Source organism: Talpa occidentalis, unplaced genomic scaffold (genome assembly GCF_014898055.3).
Source record: "Talpa occidentalis isolate TD23 unplaced genomic scaffold, MPIMG_talOcc4v2.1 talOcc4.2, whole genome shotgun sequence".
Lineage (NCBI taxonomy): Eukaryota > Metazoa > Chordata > Mammalia > Eulipotyphla > Talpidae > Talpa > Talpa occidentalis.
In genome coordinates, this window is record NW_023602073.1 from 94,305,771 (window position 1) to 94,327,796 (window position 22,026).

Genomic DNA, 22,026 nt, shown 5'->3' on the forward strand with positions numbered 1-22,026 from the left:
TGTTTTATAACATTCTATAATGCAGTGAGTTATGAAGAGAAGCAATTTGGAATCAAAATTCAATTTTTGAAGCGAGAACCGATCTTAGAACATTAATTTCTTATTTTCCTAGAAAGTGCTTTGCATTTCAAACACTGGCTTTATTCAAATACTAGTCATTTATACATTAAAAAAACAAGCAGATTAGAAGTAAATGTTTTATTCTTTCAACTAAATTCCAGTACTACAAGGGCAGTAAAACAATGATACACTGGAAAAAAATGCAGCAATAAACATTTGTTAAAAAGATTGATAGAATAAATAAAACTACCAAAAAAAAAAAAAAGTAAATCATATAAATCCATTCTGAAGCCCCAAGAAGTCCTGGAATACAGAAATGCCCTCCTCCTTCACTATTTCACAGGAAGCACTGTAGGCTAGTTGCTTAATAATATTCTGGGATTACAGTCTAAATTATTAATATCTGGTTACAGCTTGGTTGTAGTGCACAATTAAAATCACACTAACTTCATCTGAAGTGTCATTCTACGGTTTTATTTACACAACCAGTGAAGGGCATGTTCTTAGAATACCAGCTTTAATCCTTTTCAGACATTAATGTAAGAAGCCAAATTGTAATGATACAGCAAATGGGGCCACTGGTATTAATACAGGTAGCAAAGGTCCACTTCCGGGTGATATTGACATCAGGGAAATTCCAAAACCAGCTGCTGCCTAAGAGTGGTTGCCACTGATGAAAGCTTGAAGTAACCTGTATTCACAGGGGGGTACTGGCATTGCTGCATGTCATAGTTGGGACCTCTTGCAACAACTCAACAAGGAACAAGGCAGCCCAGAAAAATGCAGAAAACGTGATTCATGAAACATCTAAATGGGGAGAAAAAGAAAATTAGTACCAAATCTATGACAAAATTCAAATATTAGATTTTTGTCCCCAATATTGCCCAAGGTATTTTATCAAGTGAGCTTTAGTAATGTATTGTTGTCTCTTTCCTTCAGTTTTTTCATGATTTGTGCTAAATTCTCTTATGTATGAAAATAATAATAAATTGTCCTCTTAAAAGGTTGTCTTGTTTTCAGTTTAAGGATTAAATACTTACAACTAGCAGGCTGTTCTCCATATCGTCGCATTATTTGATCATGCGTAAACTTCACAAATGCATCATATTGTTCTACAAATAAAGATATACATCAATTACATAATACATTAGAGCCAGGTAAGCTGAAAAATTCAATACTTATAGTGGAAAAATTCAATACTTATAGTGAAAAAATTCAATACTTATAATGAAACAGTCTAATCAGACAGACATCATCATAACTTCAGTAATAACTAAGCAAGGAGCTTATCACGAGTCAGGAAATAGTTTTACACTTGATCTTAGCCTAAAGGCCGAGAAGCGATAGCAAATAGTTTTAGTCCAAGTCATAAGATCTCATAATATATAGCCTGGGTGGTATTTACTTCTTAACCTATGGGCTTGAAATAAAAAGGTATCTGTCTGCACTGAAAGTTTATTGTAAGTGGCCTATGAATAATAATCTAGTGCAATAATAATCTAGTGCAACAAAAGCTTAACAAAATATGAATTTCAAAAACACCTTAAGCTAACCACAAAGACTAAACTCTTGCACTACATTAGCAAATTCTCTTGCTTCCATTAGTACCTTGATTTAGTTATCAAACAGCTTACAATTCCCAAATCTGTGGCTTAAAATTGGGGGTGGAATGACTGGTTTTTGGGTTACCATACATAAAAGTTTATTTCACTTAAATTACCAAATTTTACTTTAAAAAACTTTTGCATAACTAAAACAAAACTATGCTGTGACACTACTAAAAACAGTGCTGGTTAGATTATTTCAAGTGTCTAGACTAATGGCAAAATTCTCATCCATGTTATTATACAGACCAAAATTCCCAACCAAATTGAGGTAAATAAATAGCCAGTCAATTTTTAGTATAGGGTACATCAAAAGAAAAATCTAGTTCACTAATACTGCTGCTGATCTAGATGGATAACAAATATTAAGGACACTAAAGTGGGTTATGTTCTTGAACTGAAATTCTCTGGTTCTTAGAAGGTTGAAGGTTCTTAGTGGCTGAAGAATACCTGGGGGGGATGACTTTCTCAGAAGTTTCTGAGACTAAAGTAAAAACAACTCATACCTGCAAGTTTTGTGTTCAATATTTCTTCATACTCTTCTCGAACTTTCTCTTCACGTTCTTTCAACAAACGTTCACATATCATCCCAACCTGCCGTAGAGTGAATAAGGGCTGTTCTTTTTTTAATGGTGAGGACGTTGCTGATGAAGTCCCTGTGTATAACATGAACAAACAAACAAAAAAGGCACCTTATATACAGAATCACAGAATGGTTTCTTCTAACTGAAGATTTCATTTGGCTCCTTTTAATGTTCATATGAAAGCACTATGTAACAGTGTTATTAGCAGAGTATTTCCCAATCAGTCTTATAACAGGTTTAATCCTACTAACTTGTGGTTATCATAATGTAGCAAGACGTACGCACCTAAGAGAAAACAACTAAAGGTGAGTGGAGAAAAACTACAAGATACAAACAAAAATTAGTAAGTTGTTCTTTAATGACATTAACTAGGAAAACCATTCTGTAAAAACAAATACTGGGAATATATTCATAATATTAAACATTAAAATTCATAGTTTTTAAAGATTATTAATTCTAACTGCCACTAAGGTTTACCAGACTTTGCTGAGAACTTTACTAAAGGTAAAAGCCACTTTTGATGGTTCTTTTTCAATAAGCTCTAATTTCCGACTTCATTTCAACTAGCTCTCATTTTTCTGCCTTTTAGAAAAGTACATTTCCAAACCACTCCTATCAACAAGACAGATTTGAAAAATAGAATCAAAATAATCCTCATTTAGAAATCTATCCTAATAGGACAAGTGTATGAGGACAAATGTATAAGGACATTTTTGTAAATGCTGTAATAGCAGAAATTCTCAGTCTAATTATCACTAATGATATCTAAATAATGGGAAATCCATAAAATGGCTTAATATTCATCTATGGCAAAGTACATTTATACCTAACAAGGAGGCACGATATATTGCTAATCTTTTTTTTTTTTAAACAGAGGCTATAAAATCAAAGCACAGAGGCAACTATTATGTACAGATAGTTGTCTTTTGGCAGTAGGAATCCAGGTGATGATTACTTACTTTGCACCATGCTTTTAAGACACCATGCATTACTTATGTAGATATTTTTACAAATCAAGGGCAGAAAACAGCAGCTTAAGTGACAAAAAGCAATTTGGATTATCCTTTCCCATACTAAATAATGCTTTTCACTTATTACCTGGTGAAGCTGGTCCACTGAGGAGAAATGCATGTGGCTGTGCATCGGAAGTACAACACGGATCTGTCTGTTGGAAACTAGTCTCTAAATGTCTTCTCTTCTGCATGCGTTTGTACTCTTGTTTTATGTTGTAGAGAATTTGTTCTAAAAGAAAAAAAAGTTAAAAATTGGCAAGATTAAAAGCTTTTATTTAAGTTTAATAAAAAAGACTGGGCTTCCAACAATTGATAGAACCGGTCTACTAAAAATACTCTCTTCAGATAACATCCAGAAAACTGGGATTCTGGGAGGAATTAATTTCAGCTCTTCTACAATGCTCCTTTTTTTTTGCAAAGCACTGCTTTGCAAAAGAAATTTAGGTTTTCACTCAATGTGAAAGTAAGGGAGTTTATGAACTAAAACACGGTATTTTATAGATTCTTAAAGAGTCCCAAATGCAAAGATCAGTAGTCACCACAAAATATAGAACTATTATGCTAGCAGACTTTCCCAAAACCACAATAATCAGAAGGGGGGAGAATGATGTATACAGAAGCATAAATCAGTGAGAAGTGACTGCAAATCAGAAAAAAAACCAAGAGTAGATGGGAACTAAAAACTTACATTAAATGATCATGTACATTAATATTAAGCTCAACATAACCTATGAATACTACACAGCATTAGTAGCAAAGTTTTGTTCTAAGTCCTGGGGGGGTAGAAACACACAAAGTGCTTCACATTGGTTTATATCAAGTACTCAAGAGAATCACTGTACCCCAGCACCATTATCTTCAACTACAACCATGACACAGGTAAATTATGAGTATATTCTCTAGGCCAGTGTGACTCATTTTAGAAAGACTTCTAAACTACTCCCAACTAGTTACTACTACATCTGTCAAGAAAATCCCTCCTTGAAGTTTTCGTTCCCCTCCAAATACTTGCTCACGATCACCATATCTTTTAAATTGAAAGATTATCCAGGGCCTGCCAGGTGGCGCAGCGTTTGAGCACTGGGCTGCAAAGCTGCCCACAGCCTCTGCAGTGCAGGTTGGATCCCAGCCGCCTGCGAGGGTCCCACATGACTCGCAGACCTCTCCTGCCACCCGCTGCTCCCCACTCAGCAGTGTATTTCGTCAGTCTGCCAGTTCTGCTCCCCGCTCTGGCTCTGGTGAATTCTCTTACCCTCCCGCGCTTGTGACCGTACACAGTGCTTATAGAAATAAATATTAAAAAAAATATTATCCATAGGTAATCCCAATAAATTTATTAATCCCAATCCAAAGCAAGATTAAGCTGAAATTAAAAGTTAAGGTGGCAACTAGTGGCAATAAAATGTGTAATATAATGGAGTGTAACTACCAATTCTACAATGTGCGTTCATTAAAAAATAAATGAAAACTCAACAGAAGCCTCCAAGCGTATATAAGATGACAATCCTCCCCTTTAAATTTAACATTAGTGGTTTTCTCAGGTATATATTTTATTGTCATGTCACTTTCCTCCCGTTATGTTGTTTCCTGAGTAAAAGGATTTTTGAGTGATCAATTCTGACGTTATATCACCCAATCTGTTAAACATTTTAAACATTTTAGATAATGCCAACTTTTTATTATTTAATGGGGGGGGAGGAAAATATCCAGTGAATATTCCACTTACGTAGTTTGTGTTTAAGCAAACCTTTCTACATGAACATGAGAGTCTAAACACAAATTGGAATGATTAATTTGTGTTGGAATGATTAATTTCAGGATGGTTGCATGTATGGTGCAGTGCGTTAGCTGTATATAACATCGCTCAAGAATGTTAACATTTGTTTTTATTAAAGTCATTTCCATTTTTTCCCATCCATTTGAAAGTTTGTAATTTAGAAATGATTTACCAGTTTCAAAAAAAAAAAAGAAAAAAGTTGCTCACTGAACACTTAAACACCTTGATGTAAAGTGATGCCAGTGTTCAAGAAATCTAGTGCAAAATCCTATCGTGTAACCAAGACAGCATACATATTTTTAAATAACAGAATTCTCACTAGCAGTATAAGTTATGGTGTACATATTATAAGTAATGATGTACAGATCTAACAGACAGCAATCATCACTCACACTGACCAAAAGTGTCATTCAAAACTTCCTTCACTACCAGACTTCATCATATGTACTAGTTCAAACAGCCTGACCCAAGTATCTTTTGTGGTATATTCTTTGAGGACCATATTTAAGTTTTCCCGTTGAACTAAGATGTACAAAAAAATAGCGACAACAAACTCAATTTGTTCAAATGACAGTCTCAAAAAAGGGGGCAGATCTAAGATTAAGATACGGTGTAACTTTAGAAGTTTAGCTTTGTAAGCCTCCATACCATACCTTATGAGACATCCTAACAAGCTAAGGAATTTTAAGGTTTAACTCAAAACATTTCAACAATTAAAATGTACAATTCTAAAAGTTATGACAAATGTATGTACAATATAGCTTGAAACGGCCACACCATGATAAAGAATTTCATCACCCTAGAAAGTTCTTTCCTGTTCACCAACTTTGTCACCCACCACCATCTACTGTTCTGATACAGGTTTTCCTTTTTTTTTACCTTTCACATAAATAGAATCAGAGTAGTCTTTTGTGCCTGATTTCACTCAGCAAATGCTTTTGAGATTCATAGATGATTGTTATGTGTATCAATTATTCCTTTTTATTAATACTGCACTGTGTGTGTAGAAATTATTCATACACACACAACTTACCCTTTTTCTTTTTAAATTTCTAAAAATTTTTAAAAAATATGTATTTATACAAGAACTGGGGTACAGGTCAGAGGTGAGGAAGGGTGAGAGAATTCACCAGAGAGCAGGGAGCAGAACAGGCAAAGGGAGCCCCCATTATCTTTTTTTTTTTTTTTTTAAAGATTTATTTTTATTTATTTACTTATTTATACAAGTTCTGGGTACAGTCATAAGCGCGGGAGGGTGAGAGAATTCACCAGAGCCAGAGCAGGGAGCAGAGCAGGCAGAAGGACCGAAGTACACTGCTGAGGGGAGCAGCGGGCGGCAGGAGAGGTCTGCGCACCATGTGGGACCCTCCTCCGGTGCCTGGGAGCAGCTGGGGATCGAACCTGCACTGCAGAGGCTGCGGGCAGCTTCGCAACCCAGCGCTCAACCGCTGTGCCACCGGGGAGGCCCTCCCCCATTATCTTTTTAATGGACATTGGCTCTTTCCAATTTGGGGCTATTACGAATAAGGCTATTATGAAGATTCAAGTACACTTTATAGGTGGGTAAGTTTTCAGTTCTTTTTGGTAAATATCTGGGAGTGGAGTTGGATTGCCTGATTACGTGGTTTAAGTATAAATAAAATAGACCAAATCTAGAGCTCTGAACTTCATACTAGGTATTACCATGTCTATTTTATAAGGTACTCAAGAGTTGCTGTGGCCACCTAGCTTTGAAAATTAACTATTTTCCCAGGATCACCTGGTTCAGTAACTGTAAAACATTTTAGATTCTCCACTAAGGGAAATTAAGGACATTTGCTTATCCAGCCAAGAGCTCTCTGATTGAAAGGAATGACCTGGTAACATTTTAAAATTTACTTTGAAATTACTGCTATATTAAAGGGACCTGAAACCAAATTTAACATAATATGGTCAAGTTATAAATATTACTCTGTTTGGATCAGCATGAATCCTAACAAACATAGTAGTATAGCTGTACACAATTACATGAACATTAAGGTATTATTTACAGTACTTTAAGAACAACTTGCTTAGGGTCTAAATTTATACTATGTAGCATTTTACTGCCTAAGACATTCATTTATCTCCCCACAAGAAAAAAAAACTAATAACTACAGGTCAAATCCTATTATTTCACTGGTAGTGCAATAACCAATTATCTATTTGAAATAAATGATTCAATTTGTTAAAATTTCGCAGATACTTATAAATTTTACAAATTAACTGCACAATGAATTCTCTCTATTGCAAGGAATCCAACAAAGTTCAATCAGCAGGTGGTTCCTCACTGATGTTCAAGAAGTTTCATAGCTCTAATATTACACTAGACTGTAAAGAGATGTATTAACTACATTGCTTTTGAAAGCATCTTCTCAAACAACTAGGAAAATTCAGAGTAACCAGAACAATAACAACAATATATAGTAAACAATATATAGTAAATGGGGAAGAGAAGGTAAAACCACCATCCAACATAGGCATACTATAGCTACAAGTGCAAGCTGACAAGTCCAACTTCTATTCCAATAAGCCATGCCTTGTGAATACGCGGTTATGGTTTAGAAAGACTGAAAAGAATAGACTCCTTGAGGATTCTTGGGCAGCATAATCAAAATGAAGAACAAACCTGTTTCCGGTAACAACTTGTTAAGGCACGAAAAATATGTATTAGCACACAAATATTGATATTTGAACTGTAGTATACTGGAAACCAAAGGCTGCAAAATGATGATTCATAGGATAAATCAAATTCCAAGACATGTTTACAGTAAATACTTTCTTTTTTAAAACAATTTGTGGCCAACATTTAAAAGTTGGGAGACTTTACCAAAAAAAAAGGGGGGGGGCTACTTTTGGGGTGGCTGCTACCTTTTGTGCCAAGTTCTCAAGTGCTTCTAAAACATTAATGTCCACAAAATCACGTGGTGATTTTATTAAAATGTAGATTCAGACAATTGAGCTTAAGATTCACTAGTCTCCACCTATTCTTTATATTACCATAATACTTTATATTACTTGCCTAGAACCATGAGCATTTAAGTTTTTTACCCCTTGTTTAAAATAACAGTACCCCCCACTGCAACAATTAAGAAAAGTAGTTGGTTTCTTTATTATTGGAAATACTGCAAATGAAGTGGAGGAGAATGAAAGCAGTAGCAGCACAGATTATTACAAGTGCAAATATTTAAGGTATTGTAAATTCATGCTGCCACTTTACCTGTGTGACTTTTGTAGTTGTAAGACATACTCCTCCCTAGCAGGGAAATATTCCATAAGTCAGTTTAAACTTGACTGAACCTATTTATGGAAATCATTACATGGCATTAACATATGTATATTGATTCACTTACCTAAAAATATGAAATTCATGTTCATCATGTGACAGTGAATAAAAGCATTTGCTTTTCTATTACATCTATTGTCAGCAGATGGTTCCTCGCTGATGTTCAAGAAATTTCACAGCTTTATTACACTAGATATTCCACAAGACTACCTCTCACACCAAGAGACACTGATTGGAAGTCCACAGTTATCTTTTTTTTAACTATGAATTTTGTAAATTAGGTGTATTTAAAAGCCAACAGATTTCACAAAATTTTGGCTTCTAGGGGGAAAGAGGACATGTCTAACAATGACATGTCCAAATTCCTGTTGGGCTGAACCAAGAGAAATGATCTGAACTAAAACTATAAACTACTCCTCTGTAAGAGGAAACTGAAGTCGAGAACATCCTGCGTAGGGAGCTATTAGATATGAGCAGAGCTGAACCTGTAAATAAGAAACTCATAAGTTTAATGGCCAGATGAAGACAGAAAGAGCAGTGTGGAGGAAAATAGTGTCACAGAAGGAAAAAAGTATTTCAAATTGTTTGACGGGCATAGTTAAGAACAAGATTTTTGGAACCAAGTAAGACAATATGAAAGCTCTGAATTTGGTTTTGAAGTTGAAGGAATCTGGATTATTGGGAAGGGAAAATGAGGATGTTTTATTTACTTTATAATGGCAGAGCTGAGAATATTTAAAGACGAAAGCAAAGATCCAGCTGACAAAAAAATAAGAGTATAAGCTTCCTTTGGAGAGAAGTGGGCATCTTCCCTCATTGTGTAAAAGCACTTTAATTATACCACCTAATCTTCTAAATGACACTTAAAAGGGGGGCACAAATGTTGGTAGAGTTGGTACTAAGAAAAGTCTGCCATCTGATGGCTTCTATTTTTTCTGCAAAGTAATTCACCCAAATGGCAGGTTTGCTTGACAATGGAAAGGTCCAATTTCAGGTTGCCCTTCTGTGACCATCTCCAGCACTCAAACAGAAAACGAGTCTCAGTCCTCACCACACTAGGAGGCAGATACTACTATAAAGTACATGCATTTATAAATGAGGAAATGAGACTTTGCATCAAAACATCTTAAAATTCATAACTGGGAGACAGCAAAGTAAAGCCTGACCTCAAGGCCTAATAATAAATTCTTAACCTTTACTGCCAGCTCCAGTAATTATTTCTACACCTAGCCAATATTCCACAAGTACCTAAAACCATAATAAATCACAATGAGGAAAGCTAATTAAAAAAAAAAAAAAAAAGCCAAAACCCGGATGTCAGAACAAAGGATTACTATCATGTATTATTGATACTTGATACTTCACTTAGACTATAAAGAAGGCACCAAAGCCCTAAAACTGCATCACCAGCAATAACAAAATTACAAAACAATTACAAGAAATCTTCATGTTACTCCAGTATAAAGGATACTTCAAGAGTCTCTAAACGACCCCTCTTAGGAAGACAATGTTTGATTTGTCAGGTCAACAAAGCCACACATATAGCATCAATTACAATGCCAAGCTCTGATAATATATTATTTCTCCTTGGGCCATAGATGGTTGTTCAGTTCTGTCATAGCAACCTAAAACTTCCAATACTTTTAATAACATTTATATCATTTAGAAAGTGATAATTATAGTTCTTCCTCCCAGAATTATATTTTAGCATTTGAAAGCAATTAACAATGAAAACACAAAGTACAAGGGCAGTAATGGTTGAAATACTGACTTTCCATTCTACACCCTATTCTTCAATTGCTAGATCTGTTCAATACTACTTTTTTTTTTTAAGAGAGAAAAGAGCAACTCTTTCAGTTCCCTCCCTCCAAGCTCTTTCCCTTTGATTTGATTTTTTTGGTGGGAGTTTTCTGATTAACAGTGATGGAAATGAAAATGAATGTTAAACCAAAGACAATACATATTTACTGAAACAACTTTACCACCAAGTAAAAAACCACTTTTTAAAAAGTCTTCATGGGTTGTTAAAATGTGATTAAAGCTTTTCACTGAAAGCAATTTTCAACAGTTGCCAGAGGTGAAAATGCTGATATGGATAAATGTTCACAAGTAACTAAAACAGGTATGTCAGTAAGTCAAAAAGGTTACAGTATTTTTATTCAAATTTAACTAATATGTATCAGCAGTGATGGCTCTTTTAAGACTCTTTTCTCTGACTAACCTTAGCACAATCTAGAATTCAAACAAGGTTCATAAAAGTTTAAACAAGTGACTTATAGAGTAGGTGTTTAGCTTTTAATAATGTTGAGGGGAAAAAATAGACCTAGAAATTAAAAATCAAGCCAAACCCCAAAATTTGTATTAATGAAAAAACAAAACTGTCATTTAGTTGCAAAGCACTAGTACATTTCAGAATGATCTACCTATGACAACTGTGACACACAAAAGCTAATAACTTCAATTTTTAAAAGGAGAAAAATTTCAAAGTAAAATTATACCCCTACACAAACTACAAGCCTATTAAGAGAGCCCCTTTCCCTAACATTGTAAAGTTAAAAACCACTACCACCACCCAAAATAGCCTACCATCTCAAGAAAGATCACTTCTGGAATACTGCAAAAAATGGATCAAAAGGTCTGAAATAAACACCAGCGCTGACAACTTAAAAACACTACACTACAATTTTACCTGCAGAGACTCTTCCCTGCTCAATATAGCTGCAACATGATTCTCATCACATGAAAATTTACAGTAACTTAAATCATTACTTTAGAAAAAGAGATCAGAACTTTAGATTCCAAATTATCTTCTCCTTAACTCATGCAAAGTCTTTAAAAATTTATTTTCTCAAATGAACAAATCTCTGAAGATGGTGATGAGGCAATTTCAAACAGTATAATGCATACATTCACTGTCCAGAAAGAGTGAATACTGAGAAGCGTACTTCAAACTGCCTCAGGAAAAGTGGTGTTCAACAAAATTCTATTTCTTATTATTGCTCATCTGAATCACATTTTTTTAAAAAATGCATGATGTCACACAATGTGATAATAGTGTCACAAAATAACCAAAAAGGAGAAAAGATTTAAGGTATAGAAGAACTGAAGTTATGTATTTTTTAACCTTGGCATCTTTAAGAACCATAGGAAATACCAGTTTGATTAACTCAACAAATCAATGACTATTTTAAAAGGTTGTGATAAGACATTAGGAGGGAAGGTATGGAAGAAAACCTTGGAGGTTAATTGTAAACTACGTTAAGCTCCACAGCACTCCAAGTCCAGTGGGCATTCCTGTTAACAGTTTTCCTATGTCACAATGCCAGTGATGGAACAAGCATATTTTTCAGGTATGTTTAGAAAGCTAAGTAATGTCGTAAGCTGAGTTCTACACTCTGTAGTAAAACTAAAGATGCACTTCTCAAACTGAAAAATAATTTATGAAGACCTCTACTATTTGCAAATGTCAGAGAGATTCAAATAGACTTAAAACAAGTATTCAACTCTTCTGAAATTCACTGTAGTTTCCCATATGTATGGAGAATATTCTGTGAGTTCATGGTATTAGTAGAGTGTTAAGATAAAGACTGCAGGAACCACAAGTTGCTGGTTAATTCAGTTACACATACTTGGGAAAAAACCCAACACGAACATTATAATCAGAGGTCCACATTTAAGCCACATCATTCTGTATTTTTCTTCAAATGGAAGAACCAAAAGTTTCTTTTCAATTAGGAAAAATATTCTGAAACAATACTTCCGCTGAATCTTTTATTTTTCAACCTTTTGAAACAAAAGCGTTTCTATCACTTTGTCTTCCTGGATCTATCTACACACTTAGGAAAGACCTGAGTGATAAACACACCATGTACTTTGCCCTAAAGTTATTTAAGAATTGAAGGAATTTATCAATTCCCTTTATATCTCAGATTGTACTCTCTGTGGCAACCATGGTAGGTAGTAGCATCTATATAAAAAGAACTGTAACCTCTCTCTACTCTTACCCATGTTTACCCTATGTGTTTCTCAGTTCAAGTTACACTTTATATTCTACTTTAAAAACAATATAGCTCAATAATACAACTGCACTGTTTTTAATGGCCATCAACTTACAAGATTCTTAAATGCATAATTCATATGAAATAAATGCAGCCACATACATAGTCCTAAATAAAATATTAGTTTTAAAATCCAAAGAACAAAGACCATTAAAAACAGTTTATTTGCCAAATCCACTGAGAAACTAGAAGTAACTTAACAGCTGTCCAAATAGCCACAAAATATTAAAAACACTTCTGGCTCAATATAAATGACATCTGAAGTGAAATGCTGCCTCTTCCAACAGACATCTCATTTGTTTGCCTAGAACAATTTATACTTCATTTAAGCCAGCTGGTGTCTCTGTTTGCAGGCATGCATCAATGTCTACTGAACAATCTAAGTTCCTGTAAACCCTTTCCCATTCACAAGCTGCAATTTCCATTTTTAATGGCTAGTTTCCAGCAAATACAATGAGTTCTTACAAAAGAATTTAACTCTTCACCCAACTCAGTTCCTGAGGAACACTAGAGCAATGTTAGCAAGACATAAACATCATGTACAAAAGTGCCTAATAAACTCACAAATAATTTGACAAAGAATGTGCTCTTCACTAGACCAGTCATTCACTATACAAATTATGAAAAACATGCTGGATTTGAGGAGACAATCTCGTGTAATGCTGCATAAAATTCTGCTTTTATTAAAATAATTTTGTTCTAGGAAATGTCATGATAACCTTTTTGGCCAAATGGTACTATTTTGAGATGTTGTTTAAAAAAAAACAAAACAAAACAGTATAGGAGGACAGAACACTTTCAATCTGTTTTCAACTAACTTTACAGGCTGAGTATCACTACAACTAGAAAAAGCATTCATTTTCCCAACCCATAGTCAACCACACCTCACTGTCATTCTCTTTCCCTTTCCACATCTGAGGGTATTATAAACCTCTCTGCCCACACCCTAAACAGGAGTAGACAAACTTTTTTAATAAAGGACCAGACAGTAAATATTTGGGCTTTGGAAAAATACCATCTTTGTCACAGATAATCAACTCTGCTGTTATTTAAAGAAGAAGAAAATAGCATGGCTGTGTTCCAATAAAACTTTATTTGCCAGCTCTTTCACGTTATTGGTACTAAGTTGCAATAACATGAAAAACGGCTATTTTAACAATAGTCATCAAGTCAAACTTTGGATCATCTCCCTGGGATGACAAAATTAGTAACTAGGGTTTAAAATAGTTCCAAGTTCCTGAAACTATGTCTGAAGACACCAAGTATCCAGAGAAGAATAATGGCAAAATATCCATTTTACACCTACTCTGAAAAAGATTCATTACTCTAGTTCTAAATTAAACTATATCTGAACTCACAGAAATGAAAACAGATTTTCCAGCATCCCAATCACCCTCCACTTGTAATCTCAGTCACTTATTCAGCAAAGGATACATGTATACTCATTCACTCTTGTAGAGATTCAAGAACCACCACTATTAATTAAAGGAGGAATCTAAAATCTAGGTGCTTGGGAAAATTATTTCCAAGTTCAGTGACATGAAAACGAGGAAACGTTATACTTTAATACCTGCACAACACTGCAGCTCCCATTATGACAACATTATTACAAAAGCCATACAGTAGCATAACAAAACTAGTCAGGCAAACACAAAAATTAAATTACATATATAGAATGGCACTCAAAATTATGGCAAAAAAATAAAATTTGAAAAGCTAAGACATTAGCAACGTTTAACTGCTTTTCTCAAGTCAACTTTTTGTTATATTCAAATTAGTTCAAGTAACTTCTTAGTAGACTTAATAAAAATACTTTTGAGTTCAGAAAATGATCAAAACTTCCAAGAGCAAAAAAAAATACCTTACAGAAGACAGAGCAATATTTTAAAAAATGTGAATATGAATTAGGAGGCATAAGCAATTCTAGTACTCCCAGGCATTTTATACTATAGTTCATGTAATTGGAATCTGAGAGAATGCTAAGCCAACTGCATTAACCAATGCCACAAATAGATCAATGAAATGATAACATTGCAAAAGATCACAATTCTTTCTGAATAGGTCTCTTTAAAGTGAGAATAAGTGCTATATATATATAGCCTCTTGACTAGTTTACCATACGCTGCAAATTATTTCAGCACTGAAATATACTGTAATTCCCGAATGTAACAGTGTACAAACTCACCCCTCCACTGAAATTCGCTGCTGGCTAGCAGCTAGAGCTATTTTTAAGTGGCCTTATTAGTTATATTCCATGATATCATTTCAATTTTCAATGGTATCATTACATTTAAAAACGCAAACTCGAAGAATGCTACCCACCAGGAGTGTATTCATTCGAGTTGTTTCTTTTTTAAAGTAAAGCCGAACAATAAATCAAAGAATGTCTTCACTCAGAAGACAGTTTAGATATGATCGTTATGTAAAACTGTCTGGGAATTCCTGAAAATTTTCTACAACTCTAAAATATAGCTCCTTATGTGAGATCAATCATCCAATAGCGAAAAAATGGTAGCCTAAGTGTCTGAAGATCTTCTCTTTATATCTGGGGAGCACATTTAAAATACTGCCCTGATTTTTTTTTTAAGCTAATGATGACGAAAACACCTATGAAAAGGCTTTGTCTACAGGTCATATTATTACCAAAGCCTCACACAGAAATCTTGCACGCTACACACAAAGGAAACAGACTTGCACTTCCAGTCTACAAAAGCCTATCTCAGGACTGTGCCAGGGGCACACAAGTATTTCCAAAGTGCAGAAAAAACTGGGCAAACACACGCAGCACAAAGCAGCCGAAAGGCATTTCCCCATAGTCACTTTCAGGAAATGTTTCAAGATGAAAAGCAAAAATGGTCTGAAGTCCCTTGGCATCTTGGGTTGATTTCTTTATAATTCTCAAGACCTAGGCTGTTTTCTCCCAACACACTCTGATGGACAGAAATAAAGCACTTCCAACTAAAAACTACTTACTCCCAATTTTCGACACAATTTGCTTTACATATTAAAAGTTAGTTTCTCAAGGTCTACACAGATAGTGTGATCACATTACAGTATTCGGGAAGAGCATTTTCTTTGTTGTTGACCCTGCTAGGGAAACAGGTCTTGACTCAGCCAAAGTGGCGTTCTTATGGGTGATTAATGACAGGCCTAGATCTCGCCCCAGTGACATCCATCCCCACCCCCCACCCCCTCTGTACTAAAATCGGCCATGTCTGAGCTGGAGGAGGGGCGGCAGCCTCGCCTCAAACCACCCAGAGTTAATAGCTGCAACCAATCGATTCAGAAAGACAGAAGCATTCAGGTGAAATGTGACTCTTCCCTCACCTAAATTTATGAACAATATCGCCCTCTGATCATTTCCGCTGGGGCTCTCCCGACTACGGAAACCTTCAATTCCAGTCACCCGGCCCTAAGAAAAGGATCTTCCTCTTCCCCACAATACCCGGCCAGGGCCGGCCTCTCCCCCCACCGACCGCCCCCCGCCCTTGACACCAGGCCATTTCTATTGTGTCCCCAAAACCCGGATAACCGAATTCAAAGAAATGTGGTCCCCAGCTTCCCTAGCCAAGAGCGTGGGGGGCACTCAGGCACCCCACCTCTGCGGCCTCCCCCGACGCCCCGGGACCCCGGTTCTCCAGGACACCCCCCCCCGCCCCCGGCGGCCGCGGAGCCGAGTCCCACCTGTGGTGAGGCGCGAGGAGACGTCGCCGAAGGGGGACGGCTCCATCCGGAGATACTTCTGCGGCGAGGCGGCGGCGGCCGAGAAGGCGGCTGCGGTGGTCGCGGCGGCCGACAACGGGGAGGCGGCGGCCGAGGTGGGCGCCGACACGGGCGCGCATCGCCGCCGCTTCGGGGACGCCGGGCTCAGCAGCGGGTCGAAATCCAGAGTCCTTTTCAAAGTGGCTCCGCACGCCATGGCTGGGGCGGCCGCGCCGCTGGGTGCGGGTGGGGTCGGGGAGGGGTGGCGGGAGGGGAGGGCGAGGACGGGGGAGGGAAGGGGGGACTCGCGGGTCGCCTAACCGACGGGCTCAGCCGCAGGCAGGCGAGAGGCGAGGCCGCGGGGAGAAGAGACGCCGCCGCTGCCTCCGCGGCAGGGGCAGTGGCCGGGGGCCGGCCCGGGCGGGAGCGGGAGGGGCGGTGGCGACAGCCCACGCCAGCCGCGTCAGGGGGGCTCTTCCGCCTCCTCAGGCGCGGATCCCCCGGGAGAGGCTCCGGCCGCCCCCGCCGTCCGTTCGGGCTTTGCGCCGCGCCTGAGGTGCTCCTGCGCGGAGACCGGCTCCCTTCGGAAGTCGATACCAGCCGCGTGAGGCGTGAGGCTGGGACGCGGCTCCTCAAACGCCCAAGGAGGGTCAGAAGCTTGAGAGCGGCGATCGATGCGGAGGGATTGCGAGGTGGAGGCGGCGGCGAGCGCTCAAGGGAACACGTCCAGTCGCTTCCCCCTCCACTGTACGACTATTCCACCCGCCGCCGGCCCCAATATGGCGTCAATAACAACGCCGCCGATTCAAATCCTGCGGCCTCAGGGCGCGTGCGCAGAGGGGTAGCCTCTACCGAATGTGCATTCTGGGAGTTGTAGTTTTTCCCGGTGGGAAGGAATCAGTGTCAAAGGCGGTTAGGAAGGAGTTACAGAAACTACGACTCCCGTCATTCAAAACGCGCGAGTCCGAGTTCCGGGTTGGAATTTAAATCCCCCTACACAGCTAGAGTGTGAAAGGAACTAAGGCAAACAGAAAAAAAAAAAAAAAGAACCGGCTCTGAGAGTAGGAAAGAGGAAAGCGAACCAGTGGGGAAAGCAGACTTTTTTTTGACACAAGAAGAGAGTTTTAAGAAGAGATCTTAAAATTTCATGACAGTTACCCTCATACCGCTCCCAGTGAGATTTAACAACCAAGAGATAGAACACGAAGCCAACTTAACAGATTGATTTCGGTAATAAGAGTGCCAAAAACAAAACCTGTCACGTCGAGGGGCTAGAAAATAATGAGATTATGGCATCTATTTAGTACAGAAAGTGGGAGAGCGCGCGAGCGCAATAATAGTATCTTATTATAGGATCCATGCTTGAACTCGATGCTTTGTCTTTCCCAGGTCGCTGCTGGTATCTGGTTATCACATTATGCAAAGTCAGCTTTATCCTGTAAATGAATAGAATTTGAACGACGCATAGAGTTAGATTGTTTTGCTTTGAATAAAAAGCGAAGGGTATCAGAAATGTATTAATCTCTGTTGAACATCGTGAATGGTAAAAACGAAACCCAGACAACGAAGTGTCTAGATAGTAGATATTGATCCCTTTTATAAGAGAAACAATTTACTGAGAAGTTGTACTTTTACTCATATCTGAAATAAGAATCAAATACGTCATTAATTAAAAAAGGTTATTAAAAACTGTCACCAGTCCAATACAAAACTAGTTATCTTGTATAATGCCATTGTCAAATGATCGTAGTTATCAAATACTGGTTTTTTAAGCGATTTAGTTATTTCATTTGTTAAGTAAAAGATGTTTTGTACCGTTTTGTCTTTATTTTTGTATCAGTTTTGCACAGTAGTTTGATATGGTTTATTCTTGTTTTAAGGAATTAGTCAACCCTTCAAAGATTCATAGTCCCGACCACACTATTTGTGTCAACAACTGAGACATGATCATTTTAAGACATTATTCTGTTTGAAAAATATCGCTTCAGAAGACAAGCATTTAATAAAACGGGATCTTAGCTATGACACCTAATAGGTAAATTTCTTTCTACACTCTTAACTCTCCATGAAATCTATAATATGTTAAAATTAATAGGATATGCTTATCTTATTATATGAGAAGGGAAAAGTAAAGTCAACCCATGGAAAACAAATAACAAAGAATTCGTATTCCTGGTAATTTTTTTAAATTAAGATTTGACCTACAGTTATAAAAACTTACATCAGAAAGGGAGTATTATGAGTTGAAACATGTCTGCTCAAAATGGATAGGTTGAAGTCCTAACCTCTAATACCTCAGAATGTTACCATATTTGGCAATAAGGTAATTTCAGCTGTAATTAGGTGAGGTGGGGTCATACTGGAGTAGGATGAGTTCCTAATCCAATATAACTAGTATTCTTATAAAAATGAGAAATTTGAACACAGGCAGAACACCATATGAACATAGATCAAGGTGATATGTCTACAAGACAAAAAAAGCCAAAGATTGCCAACAAATCCCCTACAGATTCTCTCACACTCTAGGGAAGGAAACAACTCTGCTAATAACTTGATCTCAGAGTTCTAATTTCCAATACTATGAGACAATAAATTTCTGTGAAGTCATACAATTTGAAGTATTTTGTTGTAGCAACCCTAAGAAACTAATATAGGGGACCTTCCTGGTAGTGCAAGGGTGTTGTAGAGCAACCCCAATACAAAACCGGGTGCCTGACTGTGGGTCCTCACCCGAGCACTTAAAAGGACTTATCAACTCCACCTTCAGGTCCCAGCCACCCTCCCTTTGGTGGTGATGGGATCTGTCTTTCTCAATGTCTTGATGGCTTTAGTCTGGAGTGGGGGTGGGGTCCACAAAGCCTGTATGGGATTAACTCAGGACATCATTTCCCCCTAACAAAGGGTTAAACACCGCACTATGAAGCAATCCACAGCCTCTGCAGCACAAGTTCAATCCCTGGTGGTCCAGGGAGAAACCCACATGGCAAGGCAGACCTCTCCTGTCTCTCCTGCTGCTCCCCTCAGCAGTGTATTTCAGTCACTCTGCCTGTTCTGTTCCCTATGACAGCCACTGCAGCACCAGTTCAACCTCCAGCTGGCCAGGGAGCAACCCACATGGTGCAGCAGACCTCTCCTGCCTCGCCGGCTGCTCCCCTCAGCAGTGTATTTCAGTACATTCTGCCTGTTCTGTTCCCACCCTCTCTGGTGAATCCTCTCATTCCCTCCCCCCACCCCCCACCTCTGGCTTACACCCCAGTTCTTTTTTTTTTTTAAAGATTTATTTATTCATTTACACAAGAACCAGGGTATAGGCCAGATGTACGGGAGAGTGACAGGATTCACCAGAGGCAGAGCGGGGAACAGAACAGGCAGACTGATGAAATACACTGCTGAGAGGAGCAGCGGGCACAACAGGAGAGGTCTGCTGCACCATGTGGGACCCTCGCTGGATGGAACCAGCGCTGCAGAGGCTGCTGACAGCTTCACAATGTGGTGCTCAACCGCCCGCCAGGGGAGGCCCCACCCCAGTTCTTATATGCATAAAATAAATAAATCTTTAAAAAAAAGAAAGCTATCAATATTCATTAATAAGTTAAATCAGGTCACATAAATGTAAATATATAATATGGTTAGTGGTTCCAGAGAACTCACAGACCAGACTTGCTCTTGTTGTGACTAAAAGACTGATAGCAAGTTGTAAATCTTGAAATGCTTAGTTTTGCCACAATCCAGCCATTAGTTTTGGATTTGTACAACGTTAGATGCCTCTGAAGAAGGCTTTTAAAGTCTTGCTTGCTATTAGACTTTTCTAACACATCCCAAGATATTCTGCAAGATCTGATTTTGATGAGTCATTCTTTGAATAAAGCCAGTGAAAGTAGTCATAGGTAGATGATACAAAATCTCATCATCCTGAGCCTGAAGATCCTCTCTCTACCATAAATAATTTTCAAACAATTTTCTGATTTAAAGTAAAAATAAATGCAGATGTAAAGTGTGGAGAAGTGTTTGCTGACTTTTCATGCTGAGTTTGAGTAATCATAAGCTCAGCACTAGGAAATAGAAGTTCTAATTCAGAAGTCACTTCAAATCTATATTCAGAGCAAGCATTGCCTAGGGCAAAAAAATGTTTAATCATTGTGTAAATGAGTGCAGTAGGAAAAAAAATAGACATTGTAATTCTTTCCACCTAAGATTTTACAGGCTGGTTGGAACCTCTTCTAAACACCATATTTGAAAAACATAACATTTTCCACTGTAGATATTACACTGGCTAATTTTACTTTGATTTTCTTATTTTGGATTTGGTTGTTATTTTGAGTTGATTGGATAGATCAACACAGAGCAATCAAAACTATTTATCTGTGATTTTAAAAGGTGACCTAGTGTAATCCCCTGCCTGAAGGTAAGATCAGATGACTAGGTAACTCTTTAAGCCAATTCAGTAGATATCTGAGTCTCCCTCAGCATTTTCAGGAACACCTCAAGTCAGGCTCAAATGTGAAAATGCAACTAAAAAATGCTCATAGCTACCTTTAACCTCTTCTCCCTCAGAGGCTGATTTCTTCTTATATAGTGCTCTGTGGAGAACCAACCACTCCAGGAAATAAGCTGTCATTTGTGCTGAGGGACTTTGAAAGAAAACACAGAATCATTTCTGGGCAGACAAATTAAGTTTTTGTGAAGACCTTGTTTTGCAATTTACATATTTTTCTCAAGAAGGTATCCTCAAATATTTGTACCCTTATTCAACTATTTACTCTTTTCAAAAATTAAATCATGTGTGGGGGTTTGATTTTCTGGTCCAAATCAATTAAAAGAATCAAATGTAAGGAGATATAAAGGGGACTTGGAGACGCTATACTCTTACTACAACAAGCAATACATTCATTGGAAAGCAAGGAAAAAGATTACAAAACATAAAATTCAAAGAGCACAATGGCATTGAAGTACCAAAGTGACAGGACAATTAGCCCTCCATAGCTCACCGGCACCTGAGGCATTCACACAATAATAGTAGGGCTGCCAGATTTTACAAATAAAAATATAAGATGCTCAGTTAACTTTGAAAATCAGATAAATGTAGAATAATTTGTTGGTTCAAATATGTTCCAAAAATTGCCTGTGTTTATTTATAATCTAAAGTTTACCGGGATTCATGTACTTTATCTGGCAACCCTGAGACTGTGACCCCAAGTCATCAATGAAACACAAAGTATGTTTAGTATGCAGTTTAAAAACTGTGTTACATGTACAATTTAGAAAATGTTTCATTGATCGTATATCAAATTAAGAAAATAAACTTTCAGTTGTCTAGAAAATTTATATGAAATGCTTTGAGTTATGCATACTCTAGCTGCAGCTGAGTGCCAGGCATAAAATAAACACTCAATAAACATTGGATGAAGAGTGAAAAGCTTAACCCATCTCCCCAAGGGGGGGGGGTCACTTCAAGCCCCAGAAGGCTGTCCCTAAGCCCTCCTAGTCACTTGCTTTTAGAATTCCTTCACACCTGTAGCAGGTGTCACTCCTGTTGTCCTGCTTGAGTTCACGCCTGACTCAGAGTTGCTGTCACTGTCCTTGTCAGGTTCGTGTTCCCTTTTGCGTCTGCTGTCCTGGGCCTGCATGATCCACCACAGACCTTCCCTGATGAAGTCTTTCCAGAGAATGAAATGATGCCTACTCCGCCCTAGTATCTTGAGTTCTCTTCTGCAAGTCCCTAGTTACAGGGTCAGTCAGATGTGGAGGTATGAAGAAAATGAAGAAACCAGCCCAACTCTTTCCCTAGGAAAACCTTTTCCAACTATACCCACTGATAACCAGCATCAACCTGGAACAATTATGGGTCCCTTACAGCCCTGGGGATTGGTATTAAGGCTGGTGCTTTACAGGGTGCCCGAGAAACTTGAACATTTCATTTTGTG

At 37.9% G+C, this 22,026-nt stretch overlaps 1 protein-coding gene across 1 annotated transcript; it reads right to left on the minus strand.

Annotated features, from left to right (window-relative positions):
• Positions 1–518: 518 nt before the first annotated feature.
• Positions 519–16,891, minus strand: AKIRIN2 (akirin 2). Its single transcript, XM_037520080.2, has 5 exons — positions 16,085–16,891; positions 3,347–3,490; positions 2,171–2,320; positions 1,101–1,172; positions 519–867 (listed from the first exon to the last, which is right to left on the minus strand). Exons 1-5 carry the CDS (start codon positions 16,317–16,319, stop codon positions 857–859), a joined length of 612 nt encoding a protein of 203 aa, XP_037375977.1. The 5' UTR covers positions 16,320–16,891; the 3' UTR covers positions 519–856.
• Between the last annotated feature and the right edge of the window lie 5,135 nt (positions 16,892–22,026).

Bases quoted from the DNA above. Each gene is read 5' to 3' on its own strand.
- AKIRIN2 (XM_037520080.2), bottom strand. From the start codon at position 16,319: ATGGCGTGCGGAGCCACTTTGAAAAGGACTCTGGATTTCGACCCGCTG. The intron at 3,491-16,084 runs GTGGGACTCGGC...TTTTTCTTTTAG, and splicing joins CTCCTCGCGCCTCACCACAG to AACAAATTCTCTACAACATA. The intron at 1,173-2,170 runs GTATGAGTTGTT...CTTTATTTGTAG, and splicing joins ATTGAACACAAAACTTGCAG to AACAATATGATGCATTTGTG.